We start from the raw sequence: 16,006 nt of genomic DNA on the forward strand, positions 1-16,006 counted from the left end.
GAAATTGCATTCTGTGTGTTATTCTGCGGCGTTTACAGCCCTGTGCAGGTTTTCCGGTTGCACCAACCGGTATTTTAAAAGCGCGGTAAGTTTTTCGTGTGGCGTGAAATGCGTTTAGTGTGCGGGTGCTCTCCTACCCCCAGCGAGTGCACCTTCAGCTGCGCCCTTCGCTCTGCGGCCGAAAATGGCTGGCTGGCCTCAGTCCTGCTGCTAAAGGCGAGGAGAGTTTTCCTGTAGGTGGGAAGCATAAGGGAACGCGGCTCTTGCGCTTGGGGCATCTCTGTGGCAGGATCCACTGAGATATTTTCCCCTCACTTGTTGAAATCAGTTTTTTAGAGTTAATTGGTAACTGAGACACGCGTGTTAAACTTTGATTTGGGTCTGAAGCATACTTCTAAGCTGACCGTTCCTACTTGCTGTGTTTTTGTTGACCTTGCAGAGCAGCCCCGGAGCTCGTGAGCAGGTTTCCTTGTGCAGGGAGGTAAAGCAAAGAAGCGCTCCAGCACTGCTCTCCTGCTGCTCAGGGATGTCCAATCCACAGGGTTAGTCCAAAGCAAAACCCGCTGAGATGCCCTCGGTGTGAGGGTCAGGTCCTCAGTGCCAAATGCTCTGCCTTGTGCTCTCGCTCCTATAGCCTGGCCCACGTAGGAGATGTAGATACCGCCAAAGAGCATTATAAAAGGTGCGGAGTTGTCCGTCCTGAAGGCAGAAATCTGCCTCGTACACAGCACCGGGAATGGCAAGGAATGTTTTTCCTTGTTGCTGTTCTTGAGCAGCCAGCTCACACGGTGGGGAGTATTCATGCCTTTGCATTCCTGAGTTTGGTACTAGGAATGCAAACAACTGCCATCCCCGAGCTGGCTTTATGCTGCGAATGTTTGTCTGCTGGGAACCGAGAGCCAGATGTGCTTCACATAGTTTCCAGGCAGCACTGATCCATCAGATGACAGTAGCTATTGAGCGCTCTTATGGTGGCCCAGAGACGCAAAGATGAAAGCCTGATGCCTGTCAGCATCTCCCTTGCCATTCGTGTGTCCCTTCAGTTTTCACCCGAGTCCCCTCACAAAAGCAAATGCCACGGAACACGATGTTGCGATGTTAATGACCTTTATTTCTGAGAAAGAAAATCCCAAGTTTTATAACGTTGAACTCTCAGGCAAATTTGGGGCACGTTGAACTTTGTCGTCAAATGCTTTCCTGCACCCGCTCCCACTGCCCATGCAGCTGTTTGGAGCCTCAGCTGGGAACCCACCCTCCTCTTCGGAAGCATTTTCCACAGCACCTCCTGGATGAATTTTACTAGGGAAGGTGAACAACATTTGAATGCCCTCTCGAACAAAGGTATTTTCATGGAAGAAAAAAAAAATTATCTGATGAACAGTCAAAGGGAAAACACTATAGAGAGAGCTGGAATAGTTTCTTAGAGTGGCTTGTGTTGTTTCCCAGCTGCTCTGCCTTTAAACAGCCTCTTACCCCCAACTCAGGGGCTCCACCAATTGTAAAAGGAGGAACTAACCAGTGCCAGATTCAGGTCTCAAAATACAAACCATTTTAGATACGGGGAGCAAAGGGGTGAGGGGCTGGTTCATAAGAAAACTTCTAAGCATTACTGTAGCATAAATAATATGACATCTTTCACCTCAAATAGCCTAACACTTCATAAAGTGATATGAGCTTCACTAGTTGCTGAAACACAGCTATTTCTGAAGTGGAACCTGATCTCTTTTTTTTTTTTTTTTTTTTTTTACCAGCAGAGAGCAATGTTTTAAGGTGGAGAGTGAAGGATACAACATGCAACCAATCATAAGTATAATCTAGGCGGGCTTTGCAAAATGGAAAGATCAAGTAAAATCTACTTTTAGTAATAACATGCATTCTGGTGTATCGTAAACTTGCGTCCATAGTTTACAAATGCAATTCATTTAAAAGAGATGTAGGAACCACAAATAACACTTTGTCCTCTCTCTTTCAGCCATACTCTCTTACAGCTCTTTAGTAGCAGATGCTCTGGTTCCTTTCCTTTCTTCGTTTAGTTTAATGTCCAAGTCCCGGAGCTGGCTGAGGAACCCTGAATTTGGGCAGATGTCTCTGTGAGCACTCACTGTTTTCAGAGCATCCACCAGTGTCATGTTTTCATGGATCATTAAAAAGGCGAGCACTAAAGACGCAGAGCGGCTCACCCCCATGGCACAATGAACAAACACCTTACCTGCAGAAAAAAAAGAGGCACAGCAAGGTGAGTGGGCTTTAGCATTTCTAAAGTGAGAAAGATGCAGGGAGGACAAAAACTACCAGAAACAAGTTGGGAAGACAACGGTGACAATTAGCAGATACTCGTGTTTTCAGGGACGTTAGCATAAGGTCATGTCAAACATCTCAGGCAAGGTGGTGTTTCATGCTGACCTCAAGCGTCTAGCTTAAGCCTCAGATTAAAGTAGCTGAAATTTTCTGTGGAAGGAGAAGCTTTCTGTGACTAAACTTGTTAGTATAGTTTTCTGCGGGGGGTGGGGAAGTTTTGGCAAAAAATTTTGGCCCAGCCCTGACTGTGACGACTGACAAGTCCCATAAACTCTGTAGGATAGTCTGCCTGTAAAAATGCACTCATCATTTACTGTATCTCAGCAGCCCAGCGTGAGCTATAACTGAGGGTTTAATAAAGCACTCCAGTGAAAGCAGCAGGTCTCGCAGCCAGTCAGAGTCAGAGCAAACTCTGGAACAAATGGAAATTATGATAACTAGGCCATAATCCAAACTCTGTTGACAAAAATTCAGCAGGCTGTGGGTCAGGCTCGTAGTTTTTGACTTAGTTCATTAACTTCTGCTGCTTCTCTAGCTTAATAGACAGTCTGAATAAAGCTCCAGTTCTGCGAAGCACTTGAGCATGTGAAGCATTTAAGCCAGCGCTGAAGTGCCGCTGCTCCCAGCTGAGTGCATCGGGAGCGGGAGCAGGGCTGCGGTACAGGGGGCAGGATCGCCGGGCCGGAGCCCGTGCCGGTGTGCCAGGGCTGCGAGGTGCGTGTGGAGGCACACGGATCCTGCCCGTTCCTGCAGGATGGACCCGTGGGGGAGCACCCGCAGTGCCATAACCTCTGCCCTTCCCTCTCGCTCTGCTCCTAGGGTTGGCCCGTCCTCCCACCGTGCTGGGCTTGGGGCAGCCAGCCTTCCCCAGCTCCCAGGGACCTGGCCACGGCCACCTTCCCTGCAGTGTGTGGCACAGGCGCCCTTCTCCCGTCCTACGCACGGCGGTTCTGCGTGTGCCTTCTCAAACCGTGTGCTGAATCTGAGCTTTGCTGGCTGCCTGTTACTGCAAGGAGAAGCCATTTGGCTCGTGCTGGAACTTCCTCCGAAAGCTTCTCTGCCTCCCTCTTACCTCCTGAAGTGTTTAAGGCTTTGCCTATGAAATTGGCAGCATCGTAGAAGAAGATACTTAAATCAAAGGAAGGATCATCAAATGCTTCTACTCCGTAGTACTCTATTTGCAGATCTTTGTAATATTTGGCTCCTGTGTTGATGCTATATGGCCCATCTGCTGCATTAAGGATATGAGTAATGTTGAGGCTTTGAAGAGTAGTTTTGCTCCTAGCAGCCCACCTGTTGAAAGACATGAAGGGCTCATTGGCAACACTCCTAACACTCTGCTAAAATAGCATGGTTTAAAGTTAGTGCCTGCTCCCGCTAGGGAAGGATGCAGGAACTGCAGCTTGCTTACAGAGCAGCAAATTTCGAGAAGCATTATAGTGCTTTGCACGTGAAAAATGTGATATGGTGTTGCGGAGAGCAGCAAGAGCACAGACTTGCCGGTGGGATACTGTTAGTTAAGCAAATGCCTCCCAGCAGTTAATCCCTGGGAACATGGCTTACTGTATAAAGTGGTCAAGATTTTCCTTTAAATAGTTGTTTAGCGAATTCTAGAGCTAATCTCTCATTCATAGCGTGCATGGGTCGCAAGGGTGAGAACCCACACAGTTGCAGCAGCACCTCGTTCCTGGTTCGGACATGAAGCGGTTGCATCATGCTCACCAGCCAGGTTCTCCCCCCTTCCCACCATAAGCTGGGACTGAAGTTATTCCGCAAAACTGTGATCCTTAACTGATGTATTCACGAGGAGGAGGAGGTGGGAAAAATGAGCTGGTGATCTATGTAATCTGCAGCAATCCAAATAGAAGGAAAGGGCAATAAATAGAAGTGGTCACAAGAAGAAGGTATTTGCATGAAAGTTCCTGTTTGATATTTTCAGTTTTACCATCTTTGAAAGAAAGTTTGGATTTGGACTGGCAAAATCCCTGTTGTATAATTCATTTGGGTCCTCCTCCATCTGGCTCTTGATCCTGCTACTCCTATTTGAGTGTGAGGGCTACTGTGCTCGTCTGCTGCCTTAGAGCACAGTTTCCAGGGCAGATAACACATCTCAGAGTTGACACCAATTTGGGATGGGTTCTTTAAGGACTTTTGTCTGGAGCACAAATAATTCTTACCCTGCCAAATCCGCTGTGGTTCACAGAATACAGAAAACCCAACTCAGACACGCTATGACTAAGTCACCATTTTGTATGTCGTGTCTTTGTTGACATAAGGATGTTACAAGTTTTGGAAGCCTGTATCGCAAAAACATTCCTGCAGACGCAAAAGCTGCTCCCCAGTGTACCACACCCCTTCCTCCTCCTCCCAAGGACCGATAACAGCTTAATGATAGGACTGTATGTTCTTACGCATCTCCCAGGTAAATATTTGGCCAGACTTGGTCCACATGATTATCAGACCCTCCTCTGAACGAAAAGAGCCGCTGGAGGTCTGATAGCGCTGGTGTTTCATAGGAAGCTCTGCTCCCTGCACTGCTAGTCGGAGATGAAGAGTCTCTGGTGTGAGGCATCTTGCTCCTCTCTTGCGTGCACCCGGGCTATATCAGAGACAGCTTTTCTGAAATGAATTGAGAGGAAATTTTCATACAGAAACAATATTCCCCAGAAAGTAGTCCTGTTCGTTACCCTTCAAATAGCATTACGTTATTATAACTGGTGTGTGCAGCAGGGCCCGCAGGTGTTGCTAAAAGCATCCGTAGAGCGGGACTGACCGTGGTAGGACTCTACAGGCATGTAATTCATCCCCTGAAAAAGCAGCAGCATAAGACGGTACGGTTTGATTTCTTGTCAGGTAACACTGTTGAAAAAGAACATCCTGTGCCACCCGAATGCAGCAGTGGCTGAACCTCGTAGGTGCAGGTTTGATTTCTGTTACTGTAGTGCTGATGAGCGTATGCAGGAAAGCTCCAGTACTTTATGTTGGAGAGTTATCAAAGTGTCAGTGCACACTTGATTCTGGTTACTTAGAACTGGAAGTTTTTGAAAGAATGAATCACTGGACTGACTTATACTTACAAAGCGTCTAGGGCCAAGGTGAAAATCTGCGTAAGATGTATTCACATAGTATACATATATAAAATGTATGTGCGTACAACTTTCATTTATAGGGATGTATTTAAACACATGTATACACCTACATATACATCTATGTATACATATGAAGGGATTTTCACATGTATATATACTTATCTATACATATGTCTGTTTGTATATAAATAGAAATGAAGAGAATTCGAACTAGTTTTTTCTCTCTCTCAGGTGAATACCCCTGAACACTCAGCTATACTGCTATACTTGCGTCTGTCTGCCTCAGCCTCTCCTCTGGGGGCTGTTCCACTTTGTATAAATAATGTGATAGCTATTTGCCTCCAGAGAGAGGCTGTTTCTCTTGTCTGAGGGGTAGGGTACTTACCTAGGATGTGAGAAAAAAGAGCATCTGAATTTTGGGAAATTATAGAGCTGAAAGTTCTGGCTTTGTTGCCCGTTGAAAATCCCATCTAGCGCTGTTTTGCTCCCTCACAGACCATGCGGTGGAATACGGGCATGCCTTTTGCAGTGTTGCCTGCTGGTTTAGACCCAGGAAGCTCAGGCCAGCCGGTCCAGCCTGAAGCAGAGCTCAGTCAAGAGCAAGAGTTCGAAGATATCCAAGCAGTCCCTTCTCTGAGACTTTAGGAGCATTTCTCCTGCCAGGATCTCATTATCCTGAATTGCTGTTCTCCCCCCCAGAGAACATTAATGAGCTTTGTTTGGTTGCTTGTTGGTATTAAAGCCGTTATCAACGTGGGAGCCACGCTAGAACTCTTCCCAAAGTGGGGTGGCCGGTGTTTATTCTGATGTGGCGTCAGCTTTCACTCTAATGCCTGAATGCCTAAATCTAGAGTTTGGGTTTATTTTCACAGCAATTCTAGAAAACAAGCGCAGACGGGACCTTTGGAAGTCACCTAGTCTGTCCCCTGCCCCACAGCAGCAGCAGCCTGATGGACATTGCTCCTAAAGCAACCACAACAACTTTGTCCAAACATCCAGGTACGTTATTTTTAACAGTGTAGGCTGATTTGGGGAACAAGCAGAAAGCAAGGGAGAATGTCTTGTTGCTTATGGAAAAAGAAGTAGAGATGGTGCAAGGCGTGTCATTGAACACACCACATACATTTCTGTGACCTCAGCCTAAATTTGCTTCCCCTGCCACCTTCTCCCTCCTCCTCCCCACAAATGTTAAGAGCAGTTACAGCTTTTTGTATGTTCCAATAAAAAGGAAGCCTCCCTAGGGTAACTACCTAATAAGCAAAATATGAAAAGCACAATAAAAATGACGGGAGAGGTGGAAAAAAAGCTGACTGGTTTTACTTTTAACGGTGAAGGAGAACAACTGCAGGGAAGCAGAGAGGAATATAGGGATAAAAGCCTAGGAATTTTTCAGGGCAGATAACGTAACACCAAGAGCTTTGGTAAAGGAGTATGTTGTGCAATCCCAGCACAGATTAGCATGAAGAATAGCACAGGAAAAGATACTGTGCATTGCCCTACAAGTTTTACTGCCTTGAGAAAGTCATGCACTGTGCTCAAGAGCTGCTGCCAGCGTTGTCATGATGACCTGTTTGTACTTTCACTGATACAGAACGTTAAGCTGAAGCAGTAAAAGGAAATCAAGAAAAAGATAATACAGCTTCTACATCAGGAGATTCATAAGGCCACAGGCTCGTTTTCAAGGAGCGTGGCTGACTCAATCACTGCAGATGTTTAAAGGCTGAAGTTGTGGAGGTGAGCAGATGGATACTAAACTTTCAGTTCTCCTAGCCCCCACTGCTTTAAACTTCTGTTGTAGCCTGTCAGCTACTTACAGTAATGGAGATGATTAGCAGAGAGAATTACATTGCGAGGCCTCTTGTTCAAGACCTGACTTTGAGGAGGTTCTCCAAGAACTGAGTCGTTTTGGTGCTGGTGAAACTTAGCAGGCGACTCCAGCCTTTGCAGCCAGGGAGGTGCTTTGCAACAGAGCTCCCTTTCATCCAGCGATCCTCTTTCCAAAAAGTGCGTCAACATCGTTTGCTTCTCATGACTAATGCCAGACAAATGAGCTCCTCGTGTCAACACGAAGCGTAGCTCCTCCCAAGCACACCGCTCTGCCCTGCGCTGCGCTGGCCTTGAAATTGAATTGCTCTGCAGGGCCTTTGGGGTAAGCTTGGAAATAGCTATACCAGATGATTGGACTAATGAGGAAAGTAATATGAATTTTTTAATTGAAGGCCAGGGACTTTGCTGAGGGTTTCCCCCCCACCCCTTCTACTTTAAGATACTGCAAAGCTAGCAAAAGTGCTGCCAGTGATTACATTTCTCTAAGCTGCTCCCTCTGGGTGGCTCCCAGAAGCTGCTCTAGTTGGAAACAGCCAGTGACTGCAGGAGGGCAGGAGCCCCTGTAACTGGGGAAAAAAAAAAATTTGTCTTACAAGGCCACTAACGTTTTCTGCAGAGATCTAGACCATGCAAGTTGGACAGGATTACTTTTCTTTAGATACTTCCAGGCTACAGTTTAAAAGACCATCTCGTTAGATTCTTTCTTCCTATCTTTCTTTCTCTCCTTTTTTTTTTTTTTTTGGTGGTTAAAACCAAAACAACAGCAACAGAAAAAGCCTTCTACCTATAGGAGACATTTGAGACTGGATAGAGATTTTAAGGGCAATCCAGATGTATTAACCTCCTTGCTTCCCCGGGGGAATACAAGGTAGCACAAGCTTTAAAACTGTTTTGTCATTAAGCATCAGTTCCCAGACACCCAGAGCACGGGGGCGCACCCCAAATGGCCAGGGCCCGCTGGGCTCCACGTCTGAGCTGTGGAGCCTGAGTCACCTCTCCGGCTGTCACGGAGGCTTGGGTTTCCCTGGAGGGCACGAGAGCCACCCCGGAGGCAGAGGCATCGGGGGGGGGCCGGCATCGCCCAGCTGCAGGGAGCGCCCAGGAAGGGCTGCGGGTGCCTCCCCGCACTGTTTGCGCGCAGCTGGGTGCAGCTCCCAAGGGACTCGGTCGTTCCAGGGCCTCGTCTACAACAACCTAGCTGAGCTTTGTATCTCCCTGATGTTATCCAGCCACTGGAGTAGTACAGTCTGCAAGGCCCCCTTTTTTTTTTTTTTTTTTTTTTTAAACTTTTCTACACTGGAAACAATTGCCGTTTTCTACCGAAGATTTTTCTGGCAAAGAAAATATAAAAATGCACAACCCCCACTGACTTGAATTGGCTAAAGCATTTAACAGATTTGTGTTGCATTTGCGGATTCCAGTCAAAGAAAACTCAGCAAAGTTCTGGAAAAAACACACGCTCCAATATTGTAGATTTGAAATAGTTCATGTTGGTATTTCCAAAAAAATTATCGTTTCCATTTTTCTATTCAGAGTTACTTCTGGTTTGGAATTTTACTTTAGCATTGCATAAAATCTTTTAAAATATTAAAACAAGATGAAGTGCTTGTTCCTGGTTGAGAAAAACATGGTTTGTTTAACTAAAAATGAACACAAACTAACTGAGCAGCCACTTGCTCACCTAGCCTTCACTTTTACTTCTGCAACAGGGGGAAATCCTCTTGCCATTTTGCCATGGTTGTTACCTTGCCTCCTAAAGACCGAGCTGAGCTGTAGAGAGATTAAATGACCGTCTGAAGTCCCAAGCGGAGTCCGTGGCAGGGCGTTAGTTGGGCCCCAAGTCATCTTTCCTCTATCCCTTTCGCTAGCACCTTCCTAGCTGGCACAGCTCTGCTTGTGGTTATGATGGTAGCCCGGGTGGGGACAGGTGTCTTTCAATAACAAGGTCTTAACACGAGATTACGGATAGCCTCGGGCACAGCAGGGCACTGATTTTGGCTGGACCTGCGGTCACTACAATAACACAAACACTAGATAACAATAACATGATACAGAAAGCTCCTGCAGCCAAATATCATAAATTCCCTGAATCAAAACCTGACAAACTAAATGGTTCAAAATACCAAAGCATGAGATCAGAGTATAATTCACGTGGGAAAAAAAAAAAGAAGCAGCCTCTCGATGCATTTGAAATTGCTCTCTACTCTGTTTTTTTCTTCTCTTTTCTCTCAGCAAGCCTCTCTGCACTTATCTTTTACACTCCTTGCTCTTTTCTCTCAGGTAGTGTTTAACGCTATGGCTCTTTGTCCTCCTGATGGAAAAATCCAGATGGAAAGAAGTGTGGTTCACAGGGAAATGATCACGTAAGTGGAATTAATCTTTCAGATACTGTAATGTGAAATCTGATCTTCCTTTTTGTTAAGAAGACCCAATCTGTGTCTCTACATTTTGGCCAGAATCTGACGCTAAGAGAACCCAGGAGTCTCCTGAGGTAGAGCTGAAAGCCTCGTGTGCAGAAACAGGCACATTTAAAAGCAATAGCGAAGTTAAAACAGCCAGATGGGAACCTAGCAGGCAACCGAGAGGGGAACTCTCTGTTTTCCTTGCAAGCCTACAGGGGCTTGTTTGCAGGAATTAGAATCTCTCACCAGCAGTTCACTGCAGCTCTAATACCAAGTGGTATTGAAAATGAGAAGCAGGTTATGGCTGATGGTTTAAATGAGGCACCTATGGGAATTTAGAAATGAGATCCTGGACTCGTCTCGGTGTAGACCGTGCACATGGCAGAGCAATATTGCTTTCTTGGCTGACTGCATCATATATTATGGCCTTTTATTTTGCCCACACTCAAACAGCAGGGAACAGCAGAAGTTCATTGCTCCTGCTCGCTGTTTAAACCCTGATCTGCCTCACCAGAGGCAGTGCCCCTGAATAATGGAAAGCAGAATCGGTCCCTCGGCCTCAGTGCGGGTACGTGTTCAATGCAGCACTGTATTAATGCCATTGCCATTATTCCGGAGTGAAGAGAAAAGCAGAATGTACAATTAAAGCTCTGTTTGGTTCGGTTTTTAAGAAAATTTACTACCCGGGAAAGATGCCAGATCGAGGGCTCTGGAAAACACAGCCCTCTCTTTAACCGCAGCGTCGGGAAGGAGCAGGAGCAGCCCTGCAAGCCTCTTCCACGGCTACCCCCTCGGCTCAGCTCACCTCGCAGATGCCCCTCGCCCTACGCCAGCAGCCGTGTTTTACTGGGTGGGAGAAAATCTGAGTCTTCACACCCCTTCGCTGCTTGGTCTCCTTCCTTCTCCTTCCTTCCTCCGCTCACATCCGGCCTGGCGCATTTATGATGGGGCCCTCTGGCTCCTCCAAACTGAGCTGGAAGGTACCAACTTCTGCTTGCGAGGAGCCTGAGCTTGGGCTGGAGAGCAAAAGGCTTCTTCCTCCGCAACCGCCCGCCGCTACCCACCCCGCCCCGGGGAGCTGCGAGCACCTGGGGAGGGGAGGGACAGGCGAGGCTGTTTCAGGAGTGGGAGCAGTCACAGGACAGGGCAGGTGAGGGTAACCAGCCTCAGCCGGGGGTTCGGGTAGCCGGGAGAGCCCGCGGTGGTGAGGCAGGTCCCCGGCGAAGCGGGAAGTCAAGGGGGTGCCTGGCCAGGCACGGGCAGAGCTGCGAGGTAGCGCAGGTGGAGATGAAGCCCAAGTGCCTCAGCTCAGATGGGCTCCTGAGCGAGGTGGGGAGCTGCAGCGAGGCCTCCCACCGCTCACTCTCACGCAGCTCCTTCCAGCAGCCCTATCTAAAGTCACACGGCCACCATTGGCCTTGGACAAGGCAAGCCCCCAAGAGGGGGGGGAGCTTGCCGAGCCAGGCTCGTGGCTCTGCCAGCAGGATTCAGGCTAGCGGGGGAAATTCACCTGTGCCCTGCTGGTTTTTGGGGAGAGGACGTTATTGCTAGCTCATGGAAGTGCTCCTGGAGAGCATTTCCGTTCTTTTGCGATGCAACCGATTTGCACATATTTTCCCAAGACCGTATCTTTCCAAGGGGGGAGAACCTCCATGCTGCCTCCAGCCCCCCAGCTCCAGCCTTCCTCCCCCAAGCCTCCTGTTTAAGAGCCATGTGGCCGAGGAAGAGGCACCTGCCCACGCACGGGACTAACGCTGCAGGAAAGGATGCTTGGAGAATGGGGGCGGCGGGTGGAAAAACGGGGAGTCCTGCTTGCAGTGACAGGCCATGGCTGTGGCAGGATGACAGCTTTTACATCTGCAGCTTTCAGATTCAAAGGGGAGAGAAAAAAAAGAAGTATTACCTTAGCAGCTGGCATCTCTGAGCTATTCAATGCACCATCCCCAGCAAGACAGCGCTGCCCTCCACAGGCTCCTACCATAATTTCCGACTCGGCTCTGGATATCTGTCATGCCTAGGGTGACGCTTTCCCCTTTAATTCTCTTCTGGGGCACTTCTGTCCAGGGTACCACTGCTAGGAGTTAAAATACCCCAAAACTGCTGTTTTTCTTGACACATCTCGACTACACCCATGCTTCTCCCTGAATTAAAGTAGCTGTAGTTTTAAGTCCTGCTGCCAGCAGCCATAACTCTGCTGCATGCTATAATCGGGAGAGCACGCAGTCACCGTGCAGCTAACTGCTTCTAATAGTAGAAACTTCACTCTAATCTTATATAACGCCAGTAATGGAGCAGAGAGGCTGTGCCTTGTGAGGAGCTTAGACAGAAACCTTCCTTGGGCAGCCCGTGCCCCGAGGGCAGAGGAGCTCCAGCGAGAGGAAGAAAAACAAAGTGACCTTGATACTGGTAACAGTCCAGTGAGTGCTGTCACAGCCAGCGCTGCGCCGAGGTTTCGTCGGTGTCACAGGCTGTCGATAGGTGTAAGTCATGGGCAGTTCTGACATAAATGGTGTCGAAGAGACCGGAGTCTGAAAGAGGGGAGGGAAAAATGCCTTGCAAGCTTCAGGAAAGACAAACAAGGATGTTAATATATTGCTATTAAAAGGCGCTCCAAAGCACTTGCCCTTCTGCAGGCAGTATGGATTTGTGTGACTGTGGATTAAAGTGGGTTTTTTTTCTTCTCCTTGATTTACTCCTCAAATGATTTTTCTCTGACTGCTGCTGTCAATACAAAATTGACAATGCTGTCAAGCTTGCAAGATTTCAGAATATTCGAAGGCACGAGTAAAGGGGTTTTGATATTCCTCAGTCGTTTGGCAGTGGTATCTTTGAGCTGTCTCTCCCTGCACTTTTAACGTAAGCAGTGAAGTGCTCGCCTTGCCTTGCCTTGCTTTGAAAGGGTACATATGAGAAAGGCACCTTTTTCTAAGGTTGACAAAGCTGTACAAACTCTTTGCAGCAGAATCAAGAGCAAAAAGACGTCAAAACTCTACAGTGGAAGATCTATTTTGGCACTTAAATTTTTTCAGGCACATCACAGAGCTTTCAAGGGACACAGCTTTGTTGGGGCAGAGCAGGATATTTTTTCTTTAGATTTTTTAATTGCTGACATTAAAAATCATTATTTTCTTTTTTTTATTGTCATCTTTTAAGTAGGGTGATAGTTTGTATCAAAGGAATTGACCACTGATGAGGTGTATGAGAACAGCTAAGAGGAGATACTAACACCTAGAACTGGGGTTTACCTTCTCTTGCAAACTTTAGATTGTGTGTCCGATTAATTTCTTATCTTGAATTTGAAGAAATAAAGCTGGGGGTTTTATTGTTGCTCCTCCCTGGTATTGGGGTACCAGGTAAAGCAGAGTGCAAGCACCCAGGGAGCTGCCTAGTCAGGGGGCGTGGGTAAAGCGGCGTGCGCAGCCACCTCTCCGGGCTGTGACGGATGAGGGGCCAAGGGCAGGGGGGACGCGCTTGCTGCTCCGTGAGATGTCCAGTCCCAGGGTCACTGGGAGAGCTTGCTCTGCCGTTTGCTGGCTTGTGGGAAGGAGTTTCCCTGGCAGGCCCTGCCGCTGCGCTGCCTCTGCGAGGAGCCGGCAGTGCAGTGCTGCCCTACTCCCCAGGTATCACGTTGATGCCACCTGAGTCGGGCCGGTTGGTCAGGCAGGGCAGGAGCAAGGGTTGTTATGTGCCTGCAAGTTTTTGAAGGGTTTTTTTCACCTTTATCTTGTCGGGTTTTATGCTGTTGTTTTTCTGACGCTGTTTCTTGCCGAGGCTCGGTGTGGACTGTAGATCGATGCCGAAGCCGGTAGGGTGATGGAGGGAGGAAGAGCCTCCAGCAAAGCGGCAGCCTCATGGCTCCCAAGAGGGTGAGTCAAGCACAGGTATCAGGGAGGGGTGCAGCCTTGCTGGAGGTTGTGCCTGCTGGAGGCGGTTTATAATAGACAGCTTGGGAACAGGCTGCAAACATAACAGTCCATTTTCCCCAAAGCTAAACCCCAGTGCCTCCAGCACAGCCCTGGGAAGGCTGTCCTCTGCTTGAGAAAGTTGCTGTGAGCAGGAATACATTAAGGACTGCGAGCTTCTCAGGTACAATGGTAACGGGAGCCATCCGTGAGCTATAAATAGCGTTAACATCCTTTCGCTCCAACGCCTGGCATCCCAAGCAGTCATTTTTGCTGGTGCTAGTGAAAATGAACAAAGCTTTGAACAGCTTTTATTTATGTTATCTTTGCAGGCTGGAATTTTGCGAGTAGTTTTTCGCACCGGCTTTGAATTTTGAGTTTATTTTAAGGAAAAATATTGGCATTTTCTCCTTTTGGATTTTTTCCTTTTTTAATTATCATACGTTACTTTCATATTTTTAGCAAAACTATGTGGGAAACGCTATTGTGACGCGAGAGTGGGGATCACAAGTAGTCGTTTACAAAGAACCTCTGTGTGATTGCAGGAAAAGGGGAACAAAACCCCAGAAACCATGATTTAATCTTATCTAAATCTTACATACATTTTTAACAAAATACTGAAAATGTTTTGTTTTACAATTAAGCAAATAAAACGCAAGGTGCTTTGGCGTGATTTGTGGTGTTTACATTGACAGATCAGAAAGAAATGGTTGTTGCAGTAGAAGGAAAATCTTTACGTGCCTATCGGACACGGTCTTCCTGTGATTTCATAGGAAACAAAGATGTCTTTTGTCAAGGAGCTACGAAGAGCCGAGAGCAAAACTGGCAAAAAGGACTCTCTTCAAAATATTTAGGGTACGCTCACTGAAGTCCTGTTATGAAACGATAAAGTCTCGCACGTTATGCAACTCTCCTTTGCTGTTAGAGACATTCAGGAAACACGAGGTCTACAGAACAGAGATTTTGCCCTGGGATAACCCCGGAGCCACTGCTGCTAGATCAACTGGTAGAGCTGGAAGAATCAGGCAAGCTTTCAAATAAGCAAGAAGGGCTATATTTTTTTTCTAATTATGCCGACTGATCTAATTATACCCTGCCTTTACTGACGGCCCTTGCCTTAGAGCAGCACAGCAGCACTGCTGTTACTGAAACGCTGTGATTTTTCATATTGCCAGAAGATGGCAGAAGAAAGCAATCTTGAATGATTTAAAAATATACAGTATACTCATGACTGGCTTTTAAGGGGAGCTGTTACTGATATAGAAGAAACTGCAGGGGCTGGATGGATGAAAAATGTGAAGTGTACTGTACGAGTTAAACTGGTATTGACCTGAGTGTATACATCAAATTATCTACAAAAATCAGAGAGGTCGGGGGCTTTGAGTTACCCGAAGGCTTTACTCCTCCTCCCCCCCAGCCAGAGCGACGCTTCCCTTGTACCCTTCTAAAAAATAAAAGGAAACCGAAGAAAACTTGCAAAGGTTATTGGGCATCAGTGAAAATTATCAGGGGCTTATTAGCCGGTAGGAGTTATTTCGAACGGCAGCACTGCGCGGGCCCCGGGGGTCCCGGTCCCGGCCCTGGGGGTCCCGGTCCCAGTCCTGGCCCCGGTCCCGGCGGTGGGGTCCCGGTCCCGGTCCTGGCCCTGGGAGGAGGCAATTAGGGAGTTTTTTACTAGGACCAGACCTCCTGCGCAGTCTGCAGTAATTAAAAGCATCATGAGGTTTAGGAAGTAGCTAATCTATTGAAGGCTAAAAGCTGGAAGATACGCAGGGGAAGAATCACTCTAAAGTTGTCCTGTTTCTTACGCTGTCTTCCCCTCGACTCTGCTCTGGGCTGATGGAGAATGATTGACTAGCCAGACCTTCAGGTCTAACCTGCCTTGGCACCTTTTCCACCTGTCTTATGAATGAGGTGTCCGCGATATCCGTTACTAAATACTGAATAAAACACGGGCGCTAAACATCCCGCATCTGCTTCCCAGGCTGGGAATACATTTGTCACTATGACCCGAGATTCATTTCACAGTGGCAGCAAGGAGGAGGATGACAAGGGATCAGGAGTGAAGAAGCAAAAGAAAAATGTTTAAAGCAACTTTCAACCGTTGTGACGATGAGGAAGAACAACTGACGGTATGGACGCCCACCACCTGGGCAGGAACACCCTTGCTCCATGAGATGATGCTCACACATACCCCAGTGCCCTCACACCTTCCCCCTCAGGATTCTGATCCTGCTTGGCTTTTTAAGGTATTGTTCCTTACATTGCTCCTTTTGGTAAAATGACTTTGTTCCCAGCTTGGTTCTGCGGTTAGCAGCAGGAAATCATAGAATCATAGAATCATTAAGATTGGAAGAGACCTCCAAGATCATCGAGTCCAACCGTCAACCCAACACCACCATGCCCACTAAACCATGTCCCTAAGCGCCTCATCTACCCGTCTTTTAAATACCTCCAGGGATGGGGACTCAACCACTTCCCTGGGCAG

General features: G+C 47.5%; 1 protein-coding gene and 1 long non-coding RNA gene across 7 annotated transcripts in view; one reads left to right on the top strand and one right to left on the bottom strand.

Moving 5' to 3' along the window:
* Positions 1-1,092: 1,092 nt before the first annotated feature.
* Positions 1,093-16,006, bottom strand: part of LOC103915594 — a 24,047-nt gene continuing 9,133 nt past the window's right edge. For 2 of the 3 annotated variants that reach the window (XM_009322463.1, XM_009322462.1), the window contains 3 exons: positions 4,710-4,917; positions 3,371-3,591; positions 1,093-2,209 (listed from right to left, as the gene is read on the bottom strand). In XM_009322463.1, the coding sequence (XP_009320738.1) occupies positions 1,983-2,209; positions 3,371-3,591; positions 4,710-4,870 (609 nt within the window). In that variant the 5' untranslated portion in view covers positions 4,871-4,917 and the 3' untranslated portion in view covers positions 1,093-1,982. Of the gene's footprint in view, positions 2,210-3,370; positions 3,592-4,709; positions 4,918-11,519; positions 12,994-16,006 lie in introns of those variants that run through there. The other variant, XM_009322464.1, reaches the window with a different exon arrangement.
* Positions 2,205-16,006, top strand: part of LOC103915593 — a 23,581-nt gene continuing 9,779 nt past the window's right edge. Inside the window, exons 1-5 of one of the 4 annotated variants that reach the window (XR_663538.1) lie at positions 2,205-2,236; positions 6,260-6,386; positions 6,979-7,121; positions 9,495-9,577; positions 14,163-14,958. This is a non-coding gene — a long non-coding RNA (uncharacterized LOC103915593). Of the gene's footprint in view, positions 2,237-6,259; positions 6,387-6,978; positions 7,122-9,494; positions 9,578-14,162; positions 14,959-16,006 lie in introns of those variants that run through there. The other 3 variants (XR_663539.1, XR_663540.1, XR_663541.1) reach the window with 3 other exon arrangements.

This window comes from Pygoscelis adeliae, unplaced genomic scaffold, assembly GCF_000699105.1.
Source record: "Pygoscelis adeliae isolate BGI_AS28 unplaced genomic scaffold, ASM69910v1 Scaffold244, whole genome shotgun sequence".
Classification (NCBI taxonomy): Eukaryota; Metazoa; Chordata; class Aves; order Sphenisciformes; family Spheniscidae; genus Pygoscelis; species Pygoscelis adeliae.